The 27373-nt window shown below is 40.1% G+C and overlaps 1 protein-coding gene across 15 annotated transcripts in view; it reads left to right on the top strand.

Moving 5' to 3' along the window:
- Positions 1 to 27373, top strand: part of FOXN3 (forkhead box N3) — a 218784-nt gene that overhangs the window by 179776 nt on the left and 11635 nt on the right. For 10 of the 15 annotated variants that reach the window (XM_074824908.1, XM_074824911.1, XM_074824900.1 and 7 more), the window contains 2 exons: positions 9943 to 10008; positions 21282 to 21390. In XM_074824908.1, the coding sequence (XP_074681009.1) occupies positions 9943 to 10008; positions 21282 to 21390 (175 nt within the window). The remainder of the gene's footprint in view (positions 1 to 9942; positions 10009 to 21281; positions 21391 to 27373) is intronic. The other 5 variants (XM_074824915.1, XM_074824914.1, XM_074824913.1 and 2 more) reach the window with 2 other exon arrangements.

Here is a 27373-nt window from a genome sequence, read left to right as displayed (position 1 = left end):
CTTCCTCCATTGATTTCCTTTTGAGAAGCAGAAGAGCAGCTTGTTCCAGCCGTGTTGAACATCACTCCCTGTGGAAAGTGCTCAGCCGTCATCCACAGACCTGGGCAAGTCTCTAGCGTCTCCATGAACAGGCTGGGGCTGGCTCACAGCAATGCAAAATAGCGATTGTCAAGTGCTCTGATGGAAAATACGCTTTAGTCTGCTTCCCTTTGGTTGGGTAAGTTTATGTCTAGTCCTCTTGGTCTTCAGTGGGGATACACTTGCAAAAGGTTGGCAAGGGAGAAACAGTTGCTCCAGCAGGGTTTTCCAATGTGTTTAATAGTAGGTTTTCAAAACTAGTAATTTGATTTATTTGTTTATTGATTGATTCATACTAGTGACTGTTAATTGGTCTCAAGCTTAGGAAGAAGTAAATGGTAGACTTTGAATTTTTTTTTTATTTATAATATGCCTGCCTGTCTTGGACATAACTTTACAAACAAAAAGTGATTTGTTCTCTCAGGTGTAACTTCACTCAAGAATTAGCACTAACACACCTCCGTTTATCCACTGTCCCTCCTGGGGAGGGAACACCTAATCTGTAACTGGAGAGCAAGCCTGGTCTGGCTGTCATGGCTGTATGGTGGGCACTTGAGCCCCAACAGACTGCATGCCTGCCTGTCTGTGTACCTGCTAGTTGATCATACTTATACTGGGTTATTTTAACATACTTCTGGTGGCAATTCTAGCTGTCCCTGCCTTGAAAGCCAGGATTGCACAGTGTACATCAGAGTGGGAATTGTTGGGCTTGCAGCCACTTTTCCTAGCCTTTCCTAGGCTCACGAAGAAGCCCCTGTGCACAGACCTGCCTGAGCTGTGGGCCACCATTCTTCCCCTGCACTCCTCCCAGTCCCCCAAGTACGAGGCTCTGCCTGCTGGCACCTCTCTGCACCTTCCTCCCTGGACCTGCTCCACTGTCCTGCAGAGGAAAGCAGAGAGAAGGCAGGAGTCCGAACAAAAGTTTATATGCAGGCATGGGAGTGCAGTGGGGGAGGTGAGACCAATTGCAAGCCAGGTCTCACATAGCTTGTTCACTGGCTTTTTTTCATAGTGCCATGGTTCAAGTGCTACTGGAATAGCCTCTGGCCAACTCCTCTTCATTATACCAGGAGTCTTGCTTACATGTTTAAGGCTGCTGCCACAGAGCTCAGGCCAGCTGCTGTGACAGCAGTGGTCTCACATCACTGGTCTGCACTGCGTTGACTGTCAGGTATGAGGCTCCAGTTCTGCACTGCACTCCTCCAAGTGCAGATAGCTACCAAGCTTTAGGCATCCTGCCTGAGTTCAGCAGCTCAGGGTACATCACATGCCTGAAGCTGATAGGCATTGGGTCATGTGCATCTGTAGCACTGCCCATAAGCTTTTTGTAGGTCAGCTTTGTCATGAAGTGGTGTGAGGTCTGGTGCTGGAGTGTCAGACATCATCCTGGTGCTTCTGCAGGTTTATGTAGATGAGCCTCTGTGCAAACAGGCTTACACTGACATAGTTTCTTCCTGACTGTGTCTTTGTGTTCTTTACCTCTCTGTCATAGAGTTTTGCAGAGGACTTACCTGCCCTAGAGAAGCACGGTTTAGAAGGCAGTTTCTGGAGAGTCCCTTTCCCTGGGACACATTGTGAGCAGCAACACTGCATAAATACTTCTGAAAACTCACATTCAACCTTTTTACTTTGTTCCAGCTCTTGCTAGAAGGGTTCTCCCAAAATACCATTGCTCTGTTGTCTAGAAATGTTCTGGTTACCAGTCTGTCTTCAGCCAATGTTGCTTTACTGAAACTGTCTTTCAACTTAATAGTTCTATTCCTTGCTTTTCCCCTCTGTGTCCCATGGTCACTTCATTGTGTTGATAGTCTTACTTCTTTTCTGCCTTTGTTTTGTTTAACTGAGCAAACCAAGCTCTGTTTTCTCTCCTAAAGTCAGTTTCCATGTCGGTTCAGCTGTCCAGCTTGGGTTTTTAGCCTTTTAGTTATTTTTTTCAAAAAATGAATTGTTCCTGCTTTTCTCAGGATACAGGTTGGAGCGAGCTCTTCATGCAGTGACTTGCAGAAACTGCAGCCTTCCCCAGGCTGAGGTCTAGAGTTCCTCAGCCCAGTCTATTTCCCAGAGGGTCCACAGGAACCATTTAGTTCATCAAAACTTGCTCTTTGGAAATCATAGATCTTAAATAAAATTAGGCTTGCTGTTATCCTTCCCACTTAATCTAAACTGAATCACTTTGTGGTCCCCTGTTCCAAAGTCATCGTCATTATTTAAGATAGAGCAGAAAAGAATCTATTCTTGTTCACGCAGCAACATGGATAAAGAAACTTGTCAGCTGTCACATCCAGGAATAACTGGCCTTACTATGGTTAATAGCGTTTGCTCTCCAATCTGTACTGTGAAGTTAGTCTCCTCTGTTGACATAATTCCCATTTCTTTAATGATGCAGAGCTCTATCCAGATCCTTATTTTATCTCGTGCAAGAAGTCAAGAGCAGACCCAGCGTCTCTCTTAGAAGTCTTCTCTGACCATCTTTTGACAACATTTCCAAACATTTTCTGTTTTCTTCTGTTTCCAAAGTCTGCTGTTTCATTATTGCATGACAGTGTCCTACCACATAAAACCCGTATTTCTTTTCCTTGAAAAGCACAGACCTTTTGACACCTGTTTCAATAATAATTGCCGTTTCACCCTGTTTGTGAATTTTCCTGTAATAACACTAGTGCCTTGAGTTCCTCTTTTATTATGTCAGTCTGCCTGTGTTATTAGCACACAGCTATTTTAGCTGCTGGGTTTTTCATTCACCTTTTCTGCTCTTGTTTTTGGTTTTAGGCTGCATTTGGCTCCCTAGTTAGACTGTATACAGTCCTTTCACTGTCAGTGTCACATGCCTGACCCCTTTTCTCATCATTAGTAGCATTTTTTCCTTCAAATCACTGAAATACCTTTCTCATTGTTGTTTTCATGTTTATCTGATGTTTTCCCCTTTGCTTTCTGGATCCTGAAAAGGGTGTGGAATTCATGTTCGTCTCCCCAGGCCTTCCCTGTCTGTGTTCATGCTGTGGGTTGTGCCATGGTGGTTCCAATAGTTGAGATGTTTGCCTGAAGCCCTCCTGAAGACTCATCTTGCAGTGAAAGTACCCAAAAATCACCTTTTCCTGCAGAACCAGTGGCTGAGAGAAGGAGGGACTGTAAACATTTCCCCAGGGGTCACTCGGGCTATGTGAGATGCATCGGTTCTTTTCTGGTCGGCATGTCCTGTGCTTGCTGGACTGAAAGACATACTCGGTTCTCAAGGTCTGGTGGACACAAATGTATTTTGAAATAGCATGAGAAGGAAATGAGTGCTTACAATGAACACTTGTATGGGACAATAAGGTATGGTTTATTTAGTCTCAAATGGTCAGAGTTTTGTAGAGGGCTTCCTCCTGGCAGGCATCCTCACACTTTGCTGAAAGAAAAACCTGTTGTTAGCAGCAGAGACATTATGAAGGCTTGAGCAATAATGACCTTGATGTCCCAGTTAGAGATAACACATATCTTCATAACTGGGGTCAAAGAGCATGTGTGTTTGTGTGTATGTGTATCCTTTGGTCAAAAAAAAAAAAAACGTGCAACCTCTTAAGACTGCAAGGAGTTACAGCCCTCATAATCCCATCTTCCACTGTAGAAGCTGAGGCTGCAGCAATCAGTTAAGAAGATGGTTGAAATTCCTGATCACAGATTAGGTAAGTACCTGACGGAACAGCAAGTTGTTTCTCTCTTTCTGTGCTAGGGTTACCAGGTAGTGCTTTCTTCAGGTGATGTTTTCTGTTCAGTAATACAAGCTGCACATGCTGGATGGAGTCAAAAAGGACTTTACTGTTGCCTTTGTGATGGGTAAATTTTCTTTTCACATCCTTCAGCACTGAAAATTAAGCTTGCCAGTGATATATACCAAAATTTAAAAATATTTTAAAAAATAAAGAAACAAAAACAAAGCAAAGATCTCCACCCTGTTTTTAAGCAGACAATGTATTATAATACGCCGGTTTTATGTATGTCTATCTCATCTCTCTTTAGTCAGCTGTCTCTTAAAAGATTTTTATGTTGCACTGGTAAAATATGTATCAGTGTTGTGAGTCTTCAAACAGTTAATTGGTCTTAATCTTTACTACTGAGATGAAAAATTAGGATGATATGTTTTGGTTTCATACAGCTTTCCAAATGACAGATGAACCTCTCTGAGTTTGTGCATGTGCAAGACCTTCTGTAACTCTTTCTCCTACTGTTCTTTTTATTAAAGCTAATATTTTTAACAAAAATATATGTTGTAACTGTTTATACAGTTTTTCAGCTGATAAAATGGTATTGTTCAGGAATGGAAATTGTATGTGTTAGCTTCATGACAATACAAATTAACAAAATAGAGGAGCAGGAAGAAGGTTTCTGTTACAAATTCTGTATTTTTTAAAATTAGACTTCTCAGAATAATTTGTACTGTAGCTTACTTGGCAGTGCCGGAAATTAGCTTAAAAAACAGGAAAATTATTGGTTCATTTAGACCCGTACCTTTCTTCTTCTGTGTCTCATACTAGATCCTTTCAAAGGAGTGGGGGAACCACTGTGACTGCCAGACCACTTTTGTATTGCTAGTGAAATTGCTTCCTCCTGGCCTCTATTATATAGCTTCCAGAATTCTCATTCTTGGTCTTTCATGCACTGTTGTTGAGGTATGAATATAATTTCTTGTTTCTTCCCAAGATCTTGGTTCTGAATCGTATCGGTTTACCATATGCTTCCACAAGTATTCTGTTCATTTTAAGAGCTCTTCTCAACCTTATTTAAATATTTCAGAAGTGGACACAGTGGCATCCTACACCAAGGAGTTTGACAGAGTTACAGTACTTACAGTTTTCTTCAGGTATTTTTTCCTATCTTGCACACTGCAATTTTATTTTAACATCTAGGTTCTTATTCTGTCATCAGGCAAAATAAATTAAAAAATAGAAAAAAGGGGAAAAAAGCCTTCACTCTACTATTCTCTATGTCTTTGACCTAACCTGACTCATACCAAGGTTACCCATCACGATGTGGGAAGGGAAAAGGCACATCTATTACCAGACAAGTTAAATAGGGGCAAGCTGCTATTTGCTCTGTTGCAGTTTAATAAGCCCAAAGGTAAAAGGTGGAAGACAGAGTGTTGCTTTTGCAACATTTTCCAGCTGCCAAAAATTTAAAATATCAAAGAATCAAATCACAAAAAATGTGTAGGAATGGGCTATGCTAGGAATTGAGGCAGGGAGTAAAAAGACTGATCTTATAAGAAAAGAATAAACTGGACTTATATCTTCTGAGTACAGTGACAGTAAGTTTTATGCATTCCAGCTACAGTAGAGCATTTGAATGGAAAAAAGTAGTGGAGGATGCTGAGGTAAAAAAGTTAGAAGGGGCTGAAAACTAGCATACTGAACGGTGAAGTGAAATTCTTTACAAAAATAGTTCTATTTTATATGTAGTAACTTCAAATTAAAAGAAGATCTTATAAATTCCTTCCTGATGAGATAACATGGCAATGGTTGTAGTGTACAGATGGTGCAGTTTATTTACTAACTGTATTCTTTACGTCGGTTGGCAGTAACATTTTAGTAGTACCTAAATATGCATCTTAAGTGCCTCTCTCTAGGCATCTGTGCTGGAAAATTCGGCCGTGGTTGCTTTGAACTGCTTCAACTGCTATTTTCTTTAAAACCTTATAGTACGGCTGTAAAAATAAATACCCTCTAGCAAAATCAAGAGCGACTCTGTTACCCTAATTTTTATTACAATTTAGTTGGAAGGGGATGAATTTGAAGCATTCAGTGAAATCAGATGAAAGTTTTAAATAAAAACATCAAAATAATATTATTATAGAACACTTCCTCTCTCTATGAAATTAACTCAGATCAGAGATCACAACATAATAAAAGGACAGCTGTCACATCCAGATTTCTCAGGTACCTGTTTGGTTTTAGTTATTTTTTGTCAATTCTAGAATAAACAGTCTGTCACCTGAGGGTTATCCTCTGCTTTGCTGCATGTATGTATGTAATCTCATGCTAAAATATTTCATGCCTACTATTTCTCCACTTCACATGTCTGTGCAGGACAGATTCTGATCTATACAGGTAATGTGCAGTGTGAAGTCTGGCTCAAAGCACGTCTTGACAATATACACTAGATCATAATTCCACAGAGTGATAAATTGTAGGTTAGTTCCTCAGTGAAAGAACTAGATGCTGTTTACTGATTTGGTGTTCACTTTTGAACACTTCGCTGAGTAAGGACTTGAATCTAAAATGCAGCAAACAGACCTGCCACGAGGTTTGTGAGTTATCCTTTGTTGGTATCATCTTAATCAAAAGAAGTTTTCTCTTCGAAAGCAATGCTGGCAAAAATAACAGCAGGCTCCCACTGCAACGGGAGGTACTGCAGCTGTGGTGGAGTTCCTGCCCCTTGTTGGCTTTGAACTACGTTGGGATGTATGCTTTCATGCCTTACGAGTTTGTGTAAGTGCTTAAGGTTTCTTCCAGATCCTTTCTGATACCCTGTGAAGGACACTTGGTGGATGAGGGACCAAGCACTGAAACTTCAGATTGTAGCATGAAGCACTGAGTGTATAGACCACAGTCATCTGTTAGGGAGAGCTGTGGCTGCTGGCAATTTTTTGTCACAATTTTTGTCACTCTCTGATGTTTCCTGTTTGAGACTTTGATGTACCCTTCCTTCTTCATACAACATCCACAGTCCTTCCTTTTCTTTGTTGTTCCTTACTTTCTTCTTTCACTGGGAAAGTTGGGCATCTTCTATATTCCACTAGCAAAAAATGAACATAGAGTTTGTGTATGCAGTCAATTCACCACTTTAATTAACAAAAAGAAACCAGAATGCATTAATTTAAATACCTAATTTTCTAAATTCCAAAACTTTGTATGTAGCTATTTTTAACCTGGTTTCCTAGGGAAAGATGTTCCTGCAATCATTTTTCACTAACCACCCACTGTTAATAACTTCAGGAGCCTTTGTGTTGATCACAGACTTCAGGTAGGGCAGAGATCTGTTATGAAATCCACAGCTTCATGAACACAGACAGGCAGGTAGAAGGGAGAGGATCCAGTTACCAGGCTGGTCGGGCTGCCACGCAAGGTCATCCCTTACTGCTGGAAGTGAGAGGATCTGCATGGAAGAGACTTCACGAAGATGTCAGCTGTGGGGAAAGGGCCATCAGCATGGGGGCACTGGTGGGTACCAGGAGTCTAAGCGGGAAATGCCAGTCCAAGCAAAGGTGCCCTTCATGCATCTGCCTTCAGTGCTACTCCTTATGACTACTACCTGGCTCTTCTTGACTGATGTCCTTCTCAGGAGACTATCTCCAAATCATGAGCGTAAATGCTGCGCAGGAATGAGCTGGCCTTTCAGTTTGCCCTCGGACATTGCTTCGGCACCTCTTTGTGTGGTCTCTGACTGCTGGTCCTCAGCCCTTGTCTTCCTTGTGTACCCAGTCCCTCCTTTTTCTTTTCTCTCTGCAGAAGGACAACGCAAAGCACATTATCCTGGATCTTACTGACACCACCCTGGGTGCGTGTCTCCAAGCCCTCTTACCTCTGCCAAGGCATTAATGGAGTAACTGTCTGGTTTCTTCAAGAACATACCAGTAGAAACAGAGCTAGACACCATAGCAGGTGTGGATGGACTTGAACCATGGTTGTGCTGTGGAAAACAGCTGCTGTGGATGCAGTCGTATGTTGTAAACAGCTTGTGTTACAGTCGTGAAGTCATCACAGAAATGTGGTGGTAGCATTAGTGGTCCGAAGGCTAAGAATGAACCTTTCAAGATAAACCAGTTACAACAATTTTATCTCAAAGCACAGAGTTTGTTACACAAAACATGCAGTCAGCAGGAAATGTGTTTTCTCTGGCTGTGTCCTTTTATTCTTTCAACAGCAAAATTAACGTTATGCTAATGTTACTCAGTGGTGGGACCTTGTTTAAAGTAAAACAAGAAAACAAAATTTAGGAACAGCCGATAAAGAAGTGCTGAAGTTGGCTGTATGAATTGTGATACAGTAAATTCAACTTCTAACAGTCTTCTGATTTTATGGTATGAAAGAGGTGGAAGAATTCTGGTTTGATTTAGCTTTATTTCTCAGGCTTCTTTGCTTTTTGTCTTGCTTTTTAATGTTAGATTATCCCTCTTCAGTTTGACTAAAGGGAGACTGGCTGTGTGGGCTGTGTGGTGTGTGGACCCAGTCCTGCAACATGGCGCGTGTTCGGGAGTGAAGCTGTTTGGAAATGGCACTTTCAGCATAGACACTTGCAGCAGGAATACTGCTTTTGATGTATCTTCAGACTTGAAGATGAACATAAGTTGGTGAAGCTGGTTTTCTCAGTAGTCTGTTGGTGACTTTTGGAAAAGGGTATGCTGACCTGTCCAGGAGACAGACAGGCACCTGCTTTCCAGTACGTGGGCACCTTTTATACTAATTTAGTCTGCTGCTGCTTCAACTTTAGTTTTACACCTGCTACACTGTTGCTCTGTTTACTGTTTCAGCAATTAAATAATGGAGTAGCCATTGGAAGTGTTTCCAGCTATTCACAGAAAAGTAGTACATACTTAAACTAATAAAAAAATGCCTTTTTTTTTCTTAAACGGTCAAGTGAATTTCTGTTTCGCTTAAGCAGATACTGAAATCCTCTCTACGTCATTTGTATTGTTAATAAATTGTAGGGCTTTATACCACATCACATTACTGGAAATAGATTTGAAATATATAAAGGTACAATATACATCTATTTTTAACAGTGAAAAGTAATTGTCTGACATAATAGCCAAAATAAAGTGCCATGAAGCTATTAGTAGTAAATTGAATTTTTTGGTATGTAATTTAGTATAAATACTGACAAGCTGAAAAAAACCCAAAACCCAAACAACTAACACATTCTCATTAGTCATTCAGTTTAGCAGCACAGAGGCAGCAGTCGGCCAGGGCGTGCGTTTTTATGTCTGCTTCAATTGCACACTTCATTTATTTGGACATGGCATAGGCGGCTTTCTCTGTCACACGGCATCGCTGCACGATTAGCAAGTTGCGCCCCAGGGCAGCTGGGACGCTTTGCTGGGGCAGATGTTCTTTTCAGCTTATTCAGTGGCCGTTGTGGGGTTGTTTACTGTTGTCATAGCTACCTACATTTCCATAGCAGCCGAGCTGCTGTGTGTGAAGCAAGTGAATGTAGTTATAAAAGGATCATATTTTGTTCTGTCTCTATAACTTACCATCTGTCAACTGTTCGTGATGGATTCAGAAACCAATTTAAGAATAACAGCAGCCAGCCGATGATTTTTGCTTATATTAAAGTGACAATGGATGAGGATGCAAATAAGTTGGTGCTTCAGTGAAATGCTAGGGTTTTTTTCCCTTAACTGTAGCAGTTTGGCTTCCAACACTTTCTCAAACATCGCTGAAATCCTTATCAACAAATAGAAATGACCAAGTGTCATCTTCTGTGCTTGCTCAGGTGTAGGTGTTCCTTATGCTTTCCCACTCTACTGTCAGCTCATCCCTGTGTGTTGCTTCCAAATTGTGATGTTGCATCTGCTTTCATAGATCCTTTGTAATGAAATCTAAATACTCTCCATAGAATTAAACAGCAAATTCATGAGGCTAACAGCAAAGGTATCATGCACACATGAGTATGGTTTGGTGACATTCATTCACTGCGCTCTACTTAATAGTAGCAATGGGATCACATGCAAGTTTGGGGGGAAATTCAATGTGTGATCAACGAGCCCTCCAAATAATGAACTCATACCTTTTCACTGCAGAGATTTGGTTGAACCTGTAGTTTAGCAACGGGGGCAAGAAGATTAGCCCAGTTGTAAATAATGTATTTATTGGTTGATTTTTCCAGATCCTGACATTGATGCTGCCACTGCCATGATGCTTTTGAATACTCCCCCTGAGATACAAGCAGGTTGTGAGTAGATATTTCTATAGCATATAGCAACATAGACATGTAAAGTTAATATTCTCTTTTATAAGTATGCAGCGTACCAGATAAAAAGGAAGATTTAATGAAGAAATATAACTTCCCTTGTAGACCCTTACACTTCCTTGACCCTTACATGAGTATAATTTTGTGATTCATATTACATTCTTTGTTACATGAATAATAGTAATCCATGATCTCTAATTGAAAAGAGGGGTTATTGTTATTCATGACATACACATAATTGAGTAACATACTATTATCTGTACTGATAGAAAGACCTGGGGCAACAGCCAGGAGAAAGGCAGGAAGAGAAAGAGAGCAAGAGAGCGAAGGGTACATGGCATATGGTTTTGTTTTCATTTTGTTTTGATTTGACTCCCATCGTGTGAGTTACCACAGCCATCTGGATACTTCCCATTCACTTGGGCACTGTTTCAACTCCTTCCTTGCACACATCCTGCCCAATTTGCTTTTTTACTCTGTCTGATGCAAGGCAGTAGGCAGGCGCCTGGGAGCGAGGAAAGGTCTCATTTCCTGCCAATACTGTCCGTGTTCTGTGAGCAGACCCGAGGTTTTGATGCTGTGTATTATCAGAGCACTGAAGGGGCCTTGGCCCCCACTGTTCTGGGCTGTGCAAATAGTGCAGGAATCATCCTGCCGCACAGAGCTTGCAGTGAAGGTATTAGAGGAATCCGTAGAGGAATACAGCTGCACAAAAGCAGGGAGTACAAGAAAACAAACATATCGCTGGTCAGCAAGCATGGTAGTAATGCCAAGTGACAGGCAGCTCTAAAAAATAAAGGCAGAAGTTAAAATAGAAACCATTATCAAGCCTGCCTGGCATCACTGCTATTGTTCTAGCTCGGGCAACCAAATCCAAATTCCAGGGGAAGCCTTGATTCGCACTTTGATACTCTGCCTGGGGAAGAGAGTCAATTACCATCAAAGCATTTCCTGTGCAGCGGAGGAAAGCTATTGTCAGCCTGCTTTGTGACCCTGCCAGAGAAATGCCTCTTGAGAAGCTCCTCTCCGGGGAGAGCACGATGTACCAAGAAACTCTTCCGGGAAGATAGAAGAGTGGTCCTTGTCCTCCTCTCTTAAACAGCCTTCAGGGGTTGTGCGCAGTAAAAGGGTGAGCAATCCCAGCTACATGTAGGTAGGAAAAACGAAAGATTTTATCGGGGCAAGGAGGTTATTGTTGGGCTTCAGGGGAAAGAATAAAATGAGAGATCTTCAAAGGATCAGAAATTTAAAGAAGCTAAATTTGTGGGGTGGAGAAAAGGGGAAAAGAAGTTGGTGTAGAATGAGAATGCAGGGGTAAAAGGGCATGTGAAAGAGGGAGGGAGACATAAAGCAGTATGTGCACAGGAAAGGAATGGGAAAACACAGAATAATCTGAGCTTCCAGAGGAACTGGAGAGCAGGAGAAGATTGCAGACAAGAAAGGGAGGAGATCCATAGTAAGCTGCATGTACTAAACATGCTGCAGATTTTTATCACGTGTGCAAGTTTGCCAGCATTGCAGGTGTTTGCGTGGAAGTGATTTGGAGACTTGGGGACTGTCATTTCATAGAGATCATAGCTTGCAGGTTGGCAAATGGCTTATTGCTATTTTAGTTTGTAGAAGGCTAGAATTTCCTTCCTCAGAGCGACCTCTACGAGTTTGGCATATCTCTCCCTCCACGTCACCTTCTCAGTGGGCTGTTGTTGCAGGACACCAAAAGTGAGAGTGAGATGAAAGCAGAAAGGTGGCTTCTCATTCACATTGCTCCCTCCTTGATGTCTGCAAGTAATGAGGCCTTCCTCTGTGCCTTTAAACTGACATGTAGGGTCTGCTCAGAAGTTCATGCATCCCTCCAAATGTTGGCTAGAATTGGCTGGTGCCAGGAGAAAAGAGCAGAAGTTTTTATCGTAACCTCAGAGGCCCTCTAGATTACAAAGGAGAAATATTTGTGTGTGTATGCGAATGGATACCTGAGGAAGTAAATCAGCCTGTCCTATGAATTGCAGTTGGGTCTCACCTACCATGTTAGGAAAATCTTAGGCAACTTAAAGCAAATTAATTACTACTGCACATTAAGGAACAATGGCATAAAAAATCACATTTAAAATTAGTTTTCAAATAAAAGGCAATTGGGCTATAAGAATTTCATTGCAATGCTGAGCATCATCTAGAAGCTCACAGTTCATTCTCTGTTCTGTCAGTGAGTACAGTGGTCTGTAAATCAAGCTGTGAATGATCAGGGCAATAAGCATGCTGGTACTGTTTGATCCCTTGAAGATTTAGAGTTCTGTTTGTCATATTAGACTGTGGTGTCAAGCATGTGCTCAAGCCATCAGGGCTGCAGAATGCCCCATCTTCTGAAGACAGGCTTGCCTGAAAGTGATTTGAAGAGAGGGAGACATAGTTTACAGTTTGGCCAAAGGTGTTAATAACCTGACTGAAAACACCCTTTTGGTCTGAGAGTCTGACTCCAAGTTTGCCAGTTACTTCCACAACAAAGACAGTCAGATGGAGGCAGAACCTGGGTGTCATTGCACAGTACAACAACTTGACAAGTCAGAAAGTTTAAAACTCCGGTCCCTTAAGGCCTTTGCCCATCCTACAAACATTTAACCATTGTTGTGAAACATGGATACCTCCAAAGCAGATTGTGACAGAGTTTGAATTCATGTTTGTGTGGATGGTTAGTGGGCTTTTGACTTTGAAGGCATCTTCTTGGATTAAAAGCTGTCTTTCCAGCAGGATAAAAACCCATGCTTATCTAGGCAACGTGGATGCTAAAAGCATCTTTAGGATGAAGATAGCAACAGCCTTATACAAAGTCTTATTACAATTTATTCTTTTAATATAGTCTGTCAGAAAGGAATCCCATCTCAGTGGCTTTAGAAAATCCGGAGTAAACTATTCCTGCATTGTAACAGATTGATTAATTAGCTTTACAGTTTTAAATGAACATTTAAAATTCCATACCCATGTGTGAAACACTACTAACAACCACATACAAATTTTAAAATCAGTTTTTGCTTTTATATGAAATCCTGAAATGATGTCTGAGCTGGCATGAACACTGCTTACTATTTACCCCAATCACATCGTGCTTTGGTTTTCATGGAAAAAAAAAAGGCAGAATAAAAGAGTAAAACACTGTTGTTAGGATTATTTTGTGTTTGTGGGGATTTTACTTTATAGCTTCATGAAATTGATTGTTCACATTGTCACTAAAGGTTGGAAATAATGCAATTATAGTTGGGATGTTGACATCAGAAATCAATTTCTAAAATATTAACACTTGCAGTATTTTCACAGACTAAATATTTCTAGATAGTAACTAAAGACAGAAGTTCAAAGTAACCAGCTCTGTGCGAAAGTCTACTGAAACATACAGTCCAGCTGACACCAAGAATAAAGCATGAAAGCTTTATTCTAGCATGTGATATGCTAGGAAAGGGTATGTAGGAACACAGTTTCAGTACTTTTTTGCTTCAGTTTGTAGAAGTCCTTGTATTTCATCACATTTTGTATGGTTTAATTATGTTTAAAAAGAAACAGCAGCTGAAACACCTACTTTCTTCAATAGCAGCTATCGCAGGTTACAAATACTTTGGATTCTATTAGCAGCTGGTACATGAATATTAATTCCAAAATACATGACTTGCATTGAAAACTGTATTTTGACCTGCAGGGAACTGGGTACTGGCTGGGCCACCTTTGGCAAGTTGCGTCAGATTTCTGGGCCTGTTTTCCTTGATAGGAATCTAATTCACAGAGAGAACAGAGGAAAAGGAGATTGGTGAAGCTCAGTTTAGAATTCATGGCTACTAACTCAGTAAAGCCCATGAGTTAGTTTTGTACAATTGTTAAGATTTTCAGTACTCCATAATGTTTTGAAAGTGTATGTTACCATCTGTCATTCCAGTGTAGCATTCCCAACTCTTAAAGAGTGTAGTGTCCTGGGCATGTCTTTTAGTCTTGCCAAACCATTATGTTTTGCCATGAATAAAATGGAGATGATTTTGGTGGTTTTGCAGTTTATTTGAATTTCCTGAGATTCGAGTCACTGTAAGCATTTTAAGTAGCAACTGGTGAGGTCATTCTGAACTTAGAATCATTTGCTCTTCAGGAAGGACCAGGAAGCAGGGAGTGTGTGTAGTGTGTTGCTACTGCTAGTGAAACGATGCTGCAGTCAAAGGGATTATGCTGGAAATCTTGACTGAATTCAAGAAGCTCCTGACTCAGCAATATTACACATAGCTTCGAATTCATGAGTAGTCCTTTGCCTGTTGCTATATAATTTGGGAGTTGCACGCAAATGTAAGTACATTGCTCAGGCTGAAGTTTAATACTGCAGACACTATAAACAGTGCTTGCAGAAAGGGTTTGGGTAGAAACCAGGAAACTGAGAGTCCTCTCAGCTCTGAACATCCATCTTCTTTTTTCCATATTGCTCACCACTACTCACCCAGGTTAGCTGGAAAGTAGTGGCCTTCAGGAGACTTTGCAGCACTGGTTTTGTGAGTGGTTCCTCAGAGGAGATCTGAAGTGCTGTGGTAAAGATGTTTGAGAAGATACGATCATGGAGTTTTGCTGGGCGCTCCTTAAAAAGCAGGCTTTCCAAGGGTGAGATCAACGTCTGTCTGGTTTGGAAATCTTTATGAATCTTTGTCTCAAAGCATATGGAACCCAGAATAGATACATTTATTTTAAATTTGTTGGGAGAAGAAGTAATTGCCTAAAGAGATTTACTAATACTGTACCTCTATACTTTTAAAATTGTACCCCAATGAAGTTTGCTTTTTAAGTTAATGCAAGTGGATAGTATACGTGAAAGATATATTTAGAGGAATCAAGAGAAAAAATTGATATCAAACTGTCTTAATAACAGACAGAAATCCTCCCAATAGGATCAACTAGAACATGCTGTTTTCTTGGGACATTTTTATTTTATATGAAACTTGATAACTGTAATGTTCTGTTTGTACTGCTTGTGGACAAGTCACTTACTGTAACTTGACAGCTTCCAGCCTAACTTTTTATATCAGAAAATGATAAATCATTGACAGTAAAATGTTTCTTAATGGTATTTTTGCTGACAGTTCTGTATCAAAGTGAAAATTGGGAAAAGATATTTTCATAGGGTTGAAACTTCCCATTCTAGTTGCTGGGATTTTTTGGGGAATGGCATCCTCAACTTCTATTAAAGAGGAATTTTTTTTTTTACTTTAGTGTTTCAACACTAAATCATTAAAGTGAGGAAATAGAACTGGAAATAAAACTTACTTTTATGAAATACTTTCTACTTCTTTCTCCTTACTCCTCATATTTTGATTTAGCATCATGGTTTAGTTTGTTGTTGAGCAGTTCCAGCATGACCAAAGTGAAGAATCACTAACTGTGTTTTTTTACTTATACAAAAAATAACCCAGAAGATTGAATTATTTTTATTAAATGTCCTTAGACAAGGTATGAGTGTGATAGGATTATCAGGATACACTTCTCTCCCTCCACCTCAAAGTTTTGTTTAGAATAAATTGCTTGTTGGATGCATCCTTGATTTGCAGTTTGTTAGGACTACAGACTATGGAATTTAAGAGCTGTAAAATTGTCCTTGGGCAGTAAAATAGAAGGAAGTTTAGGCAGATGGCATCAAATTTATGCCTGGGATAAGACAGTTGAAGTGAATAAAGTTACACGTTTGGCAGATAGCATTTGCTTTTGGCAGCTTCTGATGTCCCATCAATTATACATTATTAGCAATTTCCTATTTTCAGTTCTTATAGCCTGAGATAAAGTATTCTGGTAAACACTGTCCTGGAAGAGAGATTGGCAGAAAAAAGCTGAAGCTGACAGATATTAGCAGAAACTCAGTATCTCTTGTCTATAATGATTTCTTCTGTGCTACAAGAGATGGGTCAGGGAAGAGAGCCCTGAGATAAATCCATCTGCCACATGATGACAGAAGAGGCAGAGAACCAGTCTGTCCCTACAGGATACCTTCATACTCTAATATTCCACTTTTTTAAAGTCTGTTTTCAAGAAATACTGTTCAGTCTTCCTCACTAGTCTGAATATTGGCTACTTGAGCTAGACAGTTTAATGAAGTGTATGCTTGTTTCCCACATGACATAAAGAACATGTTTGTTACCCCTTTCTTTTTCATTTCCTTGATTTACAACAAATCACTCTCAGTGCTGATATTTCATTTAACTTCCACGTGCCAACATTTAACCAAGAAGTTGGTTTCCTTATTTAGTGCACTGTTGGGGTGTCAGTGTGTCTGATGGCTCTATCCATTGAGTATTTTCTCCTTCTTTTGTATTTCAGTTTTGCCAAATTGCTATATTGTGTGTTAGACAACCAAATCTTCAGGGAAGGACCCAGTCTGACATGGTTTTGATTGTTGTGAAGGTCTTGGATGAGGTTGTTACCTCATCTGGATGGGGGAAGTTTGCTTCACCAGCATGTGCACTTGCGGGTGAGAGATTATGGATCCAGTGTCTCGAGGGATGTGATGAAAGAAGTCCATAGTTTGCGATATTCTTTATACTCATCTGATGTGCACCCAAGACCATGCACTGAATTAAAATGGTCCTGCACTGGCTGTTGAGTGATTCTTACTTACTTTCCACCTCCAGAGGCTGAGTACGGGCTACAAAACAACATTAGATTTTTCAGGGCTTCTGTTGGATCAGTTTAACACTATCTGAATGTAGTGTTTTGATGGATCAAATTATGGTATGTTCTCCTACATGGCATTCACTTCATTGTCTGTTAAACTGGTTTGTGAAAGTTTGCTACAAAAGACAGATTATTTTCCCCCTTGGAGAATTTCAGAGATGCAGTCTTGATTTTTGACATTGGATACATTGCTTCTCTCTGCAGTTAGCCAGTGGAGACTTGAAATGTCGACAGATCCTACTCAGGTTGTGGAATTCCACCAGAACACCGTAGGATCCAAAAATCATTTCCTCGTTCATGTAGCAGGTTAGGGGCAGATTCTCTGTACATGGCTTAACTACTCCACTGGAGGTATTTCCTGGGTTTAAGCTTCCTGAGAGCAGAATGAGATCCAGTGCCTCCTTGAAAACCTAGCAGTGATGAAAGCTGAAAGGTGAATAATGATTTTGGTGTTTCAGACTCTTCTGCATTTCACTAGGAACATTTTGTGAAAGAGGAAACCTTTATCAAAGAGATGCACAGATCTTTTTGCATTGTTTTCTTGAGCTGAGTTTCTCAGACATAAATATCTTTTGGCACTTGCACAGAAAAGGTGTAAATTACATTTCACACTTCTGGCTAGGAATTGGGAACCATGTAACCTGCCTGTACTGTTGGTTAAAGAAGCATTAGAAGAGAGGAGTCTGGACTCTAAGGTGTTAGTTCAGACTGGCACTGATTGATGATATGGCTTACAGTAAATTATCTTACCTCCACACCTTGAATCTTCAATCTAAAATATAAATACCTCACCTCAAAGTATGGTTTTGAAATGTAATTAAAGCTTGTAAGGCATAAATGTATCTTTGGAATAAAAGGACCATGTATTTTCCAGTAAATAATCCACAACCCTTCAAAATTACCAACATGTGGAAATAATTCTATGGGTAATGAGTAGCCATCTTCATACAGCCTGCACAAAGGCAGGGAGAGTGTCTGTGTACGAGGGACAATGTATTAGCAGTTTATATACATAGATTTTTAAAAAATAAATTACTGTCATTTTGGGAAGGATGAGTATTGATGCTTTAAATGCTATAAGTAGAGATACATGAGCAATAGAGGTAGTCTTACAGTGGCACACTGGTTATGGGGATAGCTAAAAATTAAAACCTTCTACCATTGAATTATTTTGATCCTGCTTTTCATTTTAGGTTTAGAATGCTACAGAAACAAATTTATCAGCAAGTTGTGGGGTTTTGGGTTTTTTTGTTATGGTTCCAGATGTTTACTGAAAGGATACGCTGCATCATCCAGTGTCCTCCTTCAGTTGATCCCTTGCATAGAACCTTTCTGTTTGTCTGTCTGCATAACTTAACTAGTTGATGTAGTGGTACTGCTGCATCATAATTCAGAGAGTTTTGGGAAGCAAAAATAAAAACCAGTAGCAATAACACTGCTGTTGCAAGCTGAAATAGTTATTGAATTCTGCATAGTGATTTCAATATACAGAGCTGTGGTGTACTTCAGAGAAAAGTTAGAATCAGAGAATCATACTTAAGGCTCTTCTGTCCTGAATAGTCCTATTGAAGCCTTTCAGTGAGTGGTGGCAATTGAAGTGAATTTCATAGGCACCACATTTCGTAGGTACCAAGTTGTCTCTTTGGTGATATTTTCAGAGGACAGCAAACTTCTACCTTTTCTTTTTTTTAAAACAGTTGTTAATTCCTGAAGGGAAGATGGGGGGGGGGGAGTGTGTCTGTGTATGTTTTTAAATGTGACGCTTTCAAAGAGAGTGTTCCTGAATAGCACACCATGACTTACAAATCTGCAAAGGGTCGAGGAAGATGGAGGATTTGTTCGAGTGGGAATGTCAACATACAGAAAGTCTAAGCTATGAGACTTGGCAGTGTATTTTCTATATATAGGAGTGCAGGAAAAAAGGAAACTCAGAGAAGGTAAACAAGGAAAGACGTCGGACAGTATGTTTAGAGAAGTGATGGGTTAGTGAACAGGATTTTTTAAAGAAGCAGTGGGAGTTGTCAGTAAGGCAGAAAGGGCAGGAGAGGAGAAAGGATAAGCATCACCTAACTCTGCAACAGACCAGGATAATGAGGTAGCCATGGAAAGAAGACTTTGAGCATCAAGGAGCCTGTTGCTCTCTTTTTGCAGTAGAACTTTCGGTGTGTTTGCTTTCAAGTTTTACATGTGTATGTGTATTTAGGCAACATCCACTGGCATGTTGCTCTGTATGTATACATAAATGTTTCATTTCAATATAAAACTTCATGGTTTGTATCAGAGTAAAGAGAAAATTCACAGATCTTTCTTGGTCAAAACTTCTGGTTCATTTATTTTTAATGGGATTTTGTAAACGTAGAAAAAACTGTACTGTGTAGCGAGTACAAAATTTGTCCCTTGTGAAAGCCTGTTGGAAAAACCATGCCCATTGGGAATGGTGTGTTTCGTCGATCTTTTGATATTTAGCAGGTTTATCTGTTGCTTTGAATTTACCTGTTATCTGTGCATTTTAGGTTAGCCATATCCTTGAGCAGACTGCTTTTCTTTCATGACATTGGTATTTTGGCCATCTTAAGGTCATGCTGTTGAAACAAATATAATAAGAAATTCAGATTTTGGAGTTTTTAGCAAGATAACATTCCTCTACAGTATCTACAAACTCAAACATTGGAGCATTGAAAGCCTGATAGTGTCCCCTGAGTGAAACAGATCTGATCGATTTCTCATAATCTAGTGCTGGAGGAAAAAGTGCACAAAGTAGTGAAGTATAAATAGCAAAAAGCAATTTTTAAATTATTTTGGTCATTGAAAGCTGACCCTAGTTGTTATAAAGTAGATTCTGTAATTTTAGCCATTTGAGGCTGTACTTAAGCACCTAAATAGAAATGACCTGTTCTTCAGAGGTACTCAAAAGCAAGAGTGGGTATAACGCAGTGACAAGATTTGATTAGGGTGGTGATGTGCTGTCACCAGCAGGAGAAAGAAGATTATTTTCCCAGAACTAATCTGTGTGGTCTGGAGTGAAGTAAGGTGAGCATCAGGATAGCAGGAAGGGAGGTGCGGATCTGGCTTGGTGTTGATAGGAAGTTGAAATGCACCTCAGCAACTTAGAAATAATGTACTTCTGAGCCTGTGTTTTTCTGCCTCGGAATACACTAATCTTTTCGGGTGTGAGCATTTGAAATTGGGCATGTAAAGTGTTATGTGTTGATTCTTAGGCTGAATGATTTTTCTACTCTCCCTGTAATTTGTTTAAAAATAAAATTCTGTAGATGTATATAAAGTGATATGGTTTACATTTATCTTACATGTGTTTATATAATATCTGTATGTTTAAAAAGAATACATCCAGAGTAATAATACATCCAGAGTAATGATCAGCATTATCTTTTTGGGCATTCACCATCAGGGGAAGTTACGGTATGAATGATGACTTACAGTAAAGTAAAACTGAGCGAACTGGCTAGCTGTGGATGTTAAAGAAGCAGGTTCATGTTGAGGCTGTAGAAGGTTACTGTTCCAACCTGAAGGGACATAATACCTGTGCAAACAAATGGCATTACACATAAGTCCCTGGTAAGTGCCTAGGATAAGAACTGTGTTCAGTAGGCCTGCATCCCACAGTGGAGGAGGAAAATGCTGAGGACCTGGAAAGGACAGACTCTTCCTTTGGTGGTGCCTTGGTAGTGCTTCCTCTGCTGTTCCTTCAGCTGAGGGGGTGGCTGCCCTAGGCTGAGCCTGGATAGAAACATGCCTGGATAGAAAAGAAGTACTTGGTTGTAGGTTAAAATCTTGTTGGCCAGAGCTGCAGTTTTCAATATACAGCCAAGTTAAAAGGCCCAGTGAAATCTTTCATCTGTAGTGGCCAGTACCTGGGCAGTTCAGTGTCAGTGGCATCAGTGCGCCGTGTTGAATGGGGGATGCTCGGCTGTGACCCAGCCATGTGCTGAAGGCGCATGACTGCTGTCAGGTTGGGTGACAGAGGTCATCGGTGGCAAAAGAGAGGGGCTAATTAGTGGTATGGAGCTAACGCCTTTTTAGCCTCTTCTCTTTCACTTGCTGGTAAATCCACATTTGTAGATAATATTTTATTTTGCAGGAGACAGAGGCCAAGAGATTGCTGCTCAGAAAGTAAGCTGGGATGATAAAAAGCTATGACCTGTGTTCTTGCAGTGAAGTGCTTATATTCTGTTTATCTGTAAAGGGTCATTGTTTTCTTACTGTAGACAAAGTAGTTATATCTGTGCTCGTAGCTGCTTTTGACTCTTAAGCACATGCATTCCCAGCAGAATGGTGATTGCAAAACAAAAGTGATTCTGTTGTACGAGGAATGATCTGCAGCAACTAGGTCAGGCAGTGGCTTCCACAAGCCATGTTATCATTGGTTGCTGTTAAATTTTTTGCCATGAAAATAGCATCAGAAATAGCATGGCATTCACAAAAGTTGAGGCTGAGATATTCAAGGTAAGCAGTGTGTACTACACAATCCTCTCGAATGTTTTCTCATTTGCTCCTACATTTTTCTAACTTTTCCTTTAAAAGAAAAAATGTTGGGTTTTTTGTTTGTTTTTTTCTTTTAGTTCCTCCGGGAGTGATACAAAATGGAGCTCGAGTTCTGAGTAGAGGAATATTTCCTGGAGCCAGGCCATTGCCAATCAACCCTATAGGAAGCATGGCTGTTGCAGTAAGGTAAGAGTAGCTCATTGCGGGATCTTTATGAAATAAATCAGTATTTTGCAGGGAATGTAAAAGTATATGTAAGCTCTGGTCAACAGATACTTTGCTGCTTGCTAATACTTGTGAGGTTCTAAATGAATAAAACTCTGCCACCTAAAATTCTTGGGTTATCATTCTTCACGAGATAGTCATGACATATCTGTCTGTTGCACACTGGTTTGTAAAAAGCAGTTTTATTTTCACTAGCAAATTGCAGGCAGTTTGTGGTGAGAACCTCCTACAGTGACCTGTTTTTCTAATGCTTCTTCCTGCTCCTCCCTCCCTCCCTCTCTCTCTCTCTTTGTCTCCCTCCCTCCCTCCCTCCCTTTTCTTAAAGACCTTTTCCTGGATTAAATACCAATGAGAAGAGTATCAATAATATTAAAGCAAATTCTGAAAGATATCTAAACATATAGCTGTTGTTATTAACATAGGTCTTTGTGAGGCAGTTCCTTTCACTAGAGTTTCTATTTCAAGGTTTCACCGAAACATTCAAGGATAAAAAGTTATTTGAAGATACTCAACTTTTTCAGAAAGCAGGGCAGTAAGAGACATCTAGTGATAGCAATAAGAACTGTGGTTCAGTGGTTTGCTTTACTTAAAGCAGTGACGGTTTGTTGGTGGAAGAACAGTTTGCCTCAGGTGTAGCTCCATTTTCAGTCAGTCACAACAGAGATTAATTTGGTCAAGTGTGCTGCCAGTGCCCTTCTGTTTCAGAACTGTCAGTATCTGGAAAAGCTATTTCAGCTCAGGCCCCTGGGTATTCTGGGTGGGGTTTCATAATTAGCGCTGACCCTGCTTTGCTGGGCTGTTCCAATTAGACCCTCTGATCTCAGTAAATGGCTGCAAGGCAGTGAAATAAACTATGTCAATAGCTACTTACTCCGTTATTATTTACTTGGGATTTTTTTCCCGTTTGCTCTTTTTTTATTCCTTTTCAGAATCAGCGTCTAGCTCTTTCAGTACACTATTTCCATCCAGTAAATGGAGAGAGAGAGAGAGAGAGAGAACCTATGACATTCATATACTCTTGATGCTTAAAATGCGTAGAGGGGAAGACACTAATTGGAATAAAATCGATATTTTTGATGGGTAACTGTTCCAGCTGTTTTTCACATTTGCTACACTGAAGGGATGCCACCCTGAGGGTCATCCTCCAGAAGTCTGCAGAGTTCCTCTCCATCTCGCTTTACCACAGTCTGGCTTTGCTAGCAGTGGAGGTCAACCGTCTTCAGTAGCTTTGATGCTAGCTTTAGCCAGGGCTTGTATTCTGCTGCAGTGGGGATTGCAGAGCTGTGGGACTACTGGATCGTTAATTACATACAGTTTTTATGAGGTGTCTGAGCTAAACAGAGGACACAGTGGTCTGAGTATTCTCTCTTATCTGCACTTTCTGCTTAGACCCCGTTTCATAATCAGAGTTGACTCAAGGAGGAGATAGAATTGGTTTTCCTTTCAGGCCTCTTGAAAACTTCTTTCTGTGTAGACATCCTCAAATTACTATGCTGTAAGGCTGCATATAGTTACATTTTATGCATTTTCTGAGCACTACTTCTCTGTTTTTTTCCTATCAGGTAGAACAGGATCTTTACCAGCTACCTGCTAATGTAGATTTGGGAAATTAAGGACTTTACCCCTCTCCTGCTTATGTTCTTTTTGCTCGTCTCAGAGAAAAGCATTTATAATTAGTTAATGCAGACATTTCTAATTCTTTTTGTTCTCTTCTCCAGCCTTAGGCAGTATGAGAAATAGCTTACTATGATTATATTCCTGGTCTGCATGATGTCTGCTCATATTTAAGGTCTCCTGCAATATCCCCTTTTCTAATTCTTGAAAAGGGGGTAGAGGGTGGGGAGAAGAGGCCTTGAAAGCTTTTGAGAAGTTAGGGGACTCTGCAATAGAGCAAGTTCAGCAAGCAGTTTTGACTTGTTTTTCTCAGGGATAAGATCCAGAATTTCTCTAAGAATAAGGTCAGTCTGAATACGCTGCCTCTTAGAACATCATCTGGTCCTCTCAAAACTGGATACTTCTGTTATCAGTTACTATAAAAATGACGCCCTGTTTCTTGGTGCTTACGCCTCTCTTCAGATACACAGGGCTAAATAGGACCTGTGATGTCGAGCTTTTCATGGCATCTCATGAGAATAACTTTGCTTATCATGTGTAGCAGGCGGAATTTACCACAGCATCCGTGCAGCCACCTTCTGTTGCAGTTAAGAGTAGGAGCACAGCTCACATGGAGCTGTCACTCCTGCATAGGGGGAGATGCTCCAGTCAGGCTGGCACGGAATTTTTTTAGACCTGTTCAGGTGCAGGAAGGTTGATTTCCTCTTCCAGCTTTCACCAGGAGGGAGGTCTGCTGGGAAGCCACAGGAGGTGGTGCAGTCTCCTGTTGGTTATCTGCAGAAATTTTGTGCCTCTGCCTATATATTGAGAAGCCAGACAGCTTCTTTCCAAGTTTTTACATGGATCTTTATTTTCTTGAGAAGAGTTTCTTTGGTGCTCTAAGTAAAAGACCTAAAACCACCTTAAACAGGTCACCTTAAAAAGGTGGTTTTCATTGTGAATATAGGGGACCTCTAGTATTTTCTTGGTAGTGGATCCTTGCATAATAAATTAAACCTCTTAACTGGTTTTCTTTAGTTACCATATGTAGGAGTTAAGGGTTCTTCTGTAAGGTGATGTCCTGTTGGAATTTCCTTGCTTGTCTGAACTGTTTATTTAATTTCATATTTATTTCCTCAATATCTTAATGGTCTTCGGTTTTGTTGTCCCCCAAACTGCATGCAAGTAACTTACAGTATGTTGTTCTGTTAGTGTCAAAACTGAGTAAGAAAAAGTTTGGTCTTGGGTTAAATTTGCACTAGGTGGAGTGTTTTGACTAATCTGTTATTCAGAAAGGAGACCAAAATCATAGCACTGGACTAAGATGCTGCTATCTGTGATTTCTGATGTATTAGCTCCCATCAGTTGGAAAGTTTATTCTGCTATTCTTCAACAGTGTGACAGTGTATTAGCATATTTTGTTCCTGCACAAGGTACCAATGTGTTGCTGTTCCCATGTAATTACATGTAATTATTTTTTATCTATAAAATAAAATACAATTGAATTAAGTAGTTTGGATTAAAAAACCCTACTGAAAAGTATTTAACAAACACAACAAATCTGCCACTTTCCATGAATAAAGAATAGCAGTTGAGAGAGAAAACATCATTATGTTGTAGTGCATTTGGCTTAAATTGCACAAATAGGCCTTTCGTTCCAATCTACAAATGGAAAAGGCATCCCACACTATTTTTACTTTGAAAATCATCCTCTGGTGTTAAATCTCCACAGCAGAGAGTAATTGGATGTGTTTTGACAGTAGCTTTTTATTTACTTTATTCACACCACTTTTAGCTTGTTTACCATCCATATTTTCCATGTTGTGGCTGACAAGTCTAAGACCCACCCGAAGACAGCAGGGGAGAATAACGCTTCAAAGCTGCACAGCGTGTAGCATGTCTCTAACATGAGATCCATCATATATATTTTTGGCAGACTATATCCCCATACAGTTCCCTGAGAGATTCTAAAAGCAAATGCAGTGATAGTCTGGATATGTAGGAAAGAAAATACTAATTTACAAAGGTATTCAATGAAAGCAGGCAAAGCCAGTAGTGCCTTACATGCAGCAAGGAGTTGGTTGTGCTTTGAAGGTGACCTCTTGCTATGTACATCCATTGGAAACTACCTTTTAAATGTTTACTTAGGAGGACTTTTGTGTCCACTTTAGTAGGCATAGTCTCTATCAAAGTGGCCGGTGCACCTGCCAACATGCATCTTGGCAAGGTGCAAGAAGCTCTATGATATATAATCTGTGTAATCTACATAATCTATATGTAATCACCTTCTACATGAGTGAGGTGTTATCAGTTACACCAACCCTTTGGAAGAGCACAAGCTTGGAAGCTGTTATAATATTAGAGCTATTTGAACTACGATTTAGTGCATTCAGCAGACAGCCTCCACCATGATGCTTGTAATTTTCTTTGGTTATCCATAGCGCATCAGTGGTTTGTGTCTGTGTCTGCATCCTGCCGCAGTGCAGTAGACATACTGAGCCTAAGCCTCACCTGCCTGATGTGGGCACATCCACTGAGGTGAGGTTGATGGAATTTCCACAGAGAATATCACCAGCTGTGTGGCATAGGCCTTGTAATTCGGTCCAGGTTATTCTGCAAAAGATGTTTTGCAAAATATCCTTGGTAATTTTTATGTATTAGGCTTTTTTCTTTTTTTTTTCCCCAAATGTTCACTGCTACCTACAGGGGCTGCTGAACAGCGTTCAGATGGGCTCCCAGGGAATCCAGGGTTCATGAAGCACTGGTCTTTAGTGCATTTTGTACTGTGTAGGCCATGCTTCCTCATTTTTTTTGGCCAGATTATGGTGCTGATAGTCGTGGCCAGTGGGGCTTAATGGCCTGTTCAGCGGTCTGTTCTGATGGGAAGGCCAAATGAAAACCACATCCTGTAACACTAGCCAGCAAATGAGTGTGAGATGGAGGTGAGAAAGAGGGAAGAAGAGTTTGCAGCCACCTTGGTGGGAAAACTTAAGAAGCAGGTAAAACCTTTAGGATTTGGGAAGAGCTAAGCAGAGCCAGTCCCAGTAAAGATGCTTTGGCTGGATTTGCCATTCTCTTTGTTTGTCGATGTGTCAGAAGTGTCGGAATGGAGGATAGTGTAGACTTCAATGCCTAACTGCCTTTTTTAGCTCATGTTTCCCCAGAATGAATCCAAGTTATTGTATTCAGCTAGCTGAAAACTTTGGGAAAACTTCTTTATATGCCACTTGTGCCTAGGTAATAGGTTAAATTCCTTTTGGTAGCGTTTGTTAGAAGTACTTTGGTTTTTTAAATTATTGCAGGTTAAAAATAAAAATTAATGGGAAATTACTTGGGGGTTTTTTCCATTTTTTTAAATTCTCCTTTCTCACCAACCACTTGTAGCTTCTCAAGGAATGTCACAACTATCTGTAAATTGCAAACACAAGCTTCCTGGAGAATTTCCCTAAGTAAAAAAAAAATTTCTGTTCAAGTTTCCGAAGCAAAATGTTCCCTCTTACTAGGGAAAGCAAGTACATCTGTACTGGCAGAGCTACTGCTCTTCCTTTATTTTGGAAAAAAAAAACCCAAACCAAAACCAAACCAAAACAAAAACCAACCAAAAACCAACAAAACACCCCAAAGTGCAACACTAACAAACCTTACCTACTTCACCATGAGTAGATTCTTCTGCTATTAATGCCACAGTTCCTTGTGCAGCTCCTGATCATTGGGGTGTGACAGGAATGCATTTTGTGCCTAATTTTATTTGAAGATGGAAGATTGTTATTTATTATTATTTTCACTTTAAATTTATAGGGCAATTACTAGATTATTTCTCAGGCCTAACTTTCATTATGGTGACTTTATTTCTGATGTTGGCTTTATTTTTGCTTATTTTTCCCCTCCCTTGAAGCAGCTATTCAAGCAATGATTAAATAAACCAAACATAAGTAACATGTACAGCGTAGATGCCAAAACATAAGTAAAATTATGTACTTAATTATCTGTGAATGATTATTTTTGCTTAGGTAAAGGTTAATTGTATATTCTTGATGTTCTTGCTTATTACTGGCATGATCAGCTTAACAAATACCAAATCATGCTTGTTGCATTGCATTCCCCTTCCCACCTGTAACAGACAGGATGAGTTATCCTTGGGAGCTGAAGGAATCCTTTAGTAACTAAAGAACAAAAATACTGGCTGACTTGATTCTTCTTTGCAAAATGCAGAGTGCTGCATTTGTCTTAACTTCAGATCTGCTGTTGAGAGTGACGAAGTGCTCTTTCTGCTGGCAGTTCATGACTCACATTTACTGTGGTTCTTTGCATACAATTATGCTGTGAAGTACCTTTGTAAGAGCTTCTATCA

This window comes from Strix aluco, chromosome 4, assembly GCF_031877795.1.
Source record: "Strix aluco isolate bStrAlu1 chromosome 4, bStrAlu1.hap1, whole genome shotgun sequence".
Classification (NCBI taxonomy): domain Eukaryota; kingdom Metazoa; phylum Chordata; class Aves; order Strigiformes; family Strigidae; genus Strix; species Strix aluco.
This window is presented reverse-complemented; position numbering and strand designations above follow the sequence as displayed.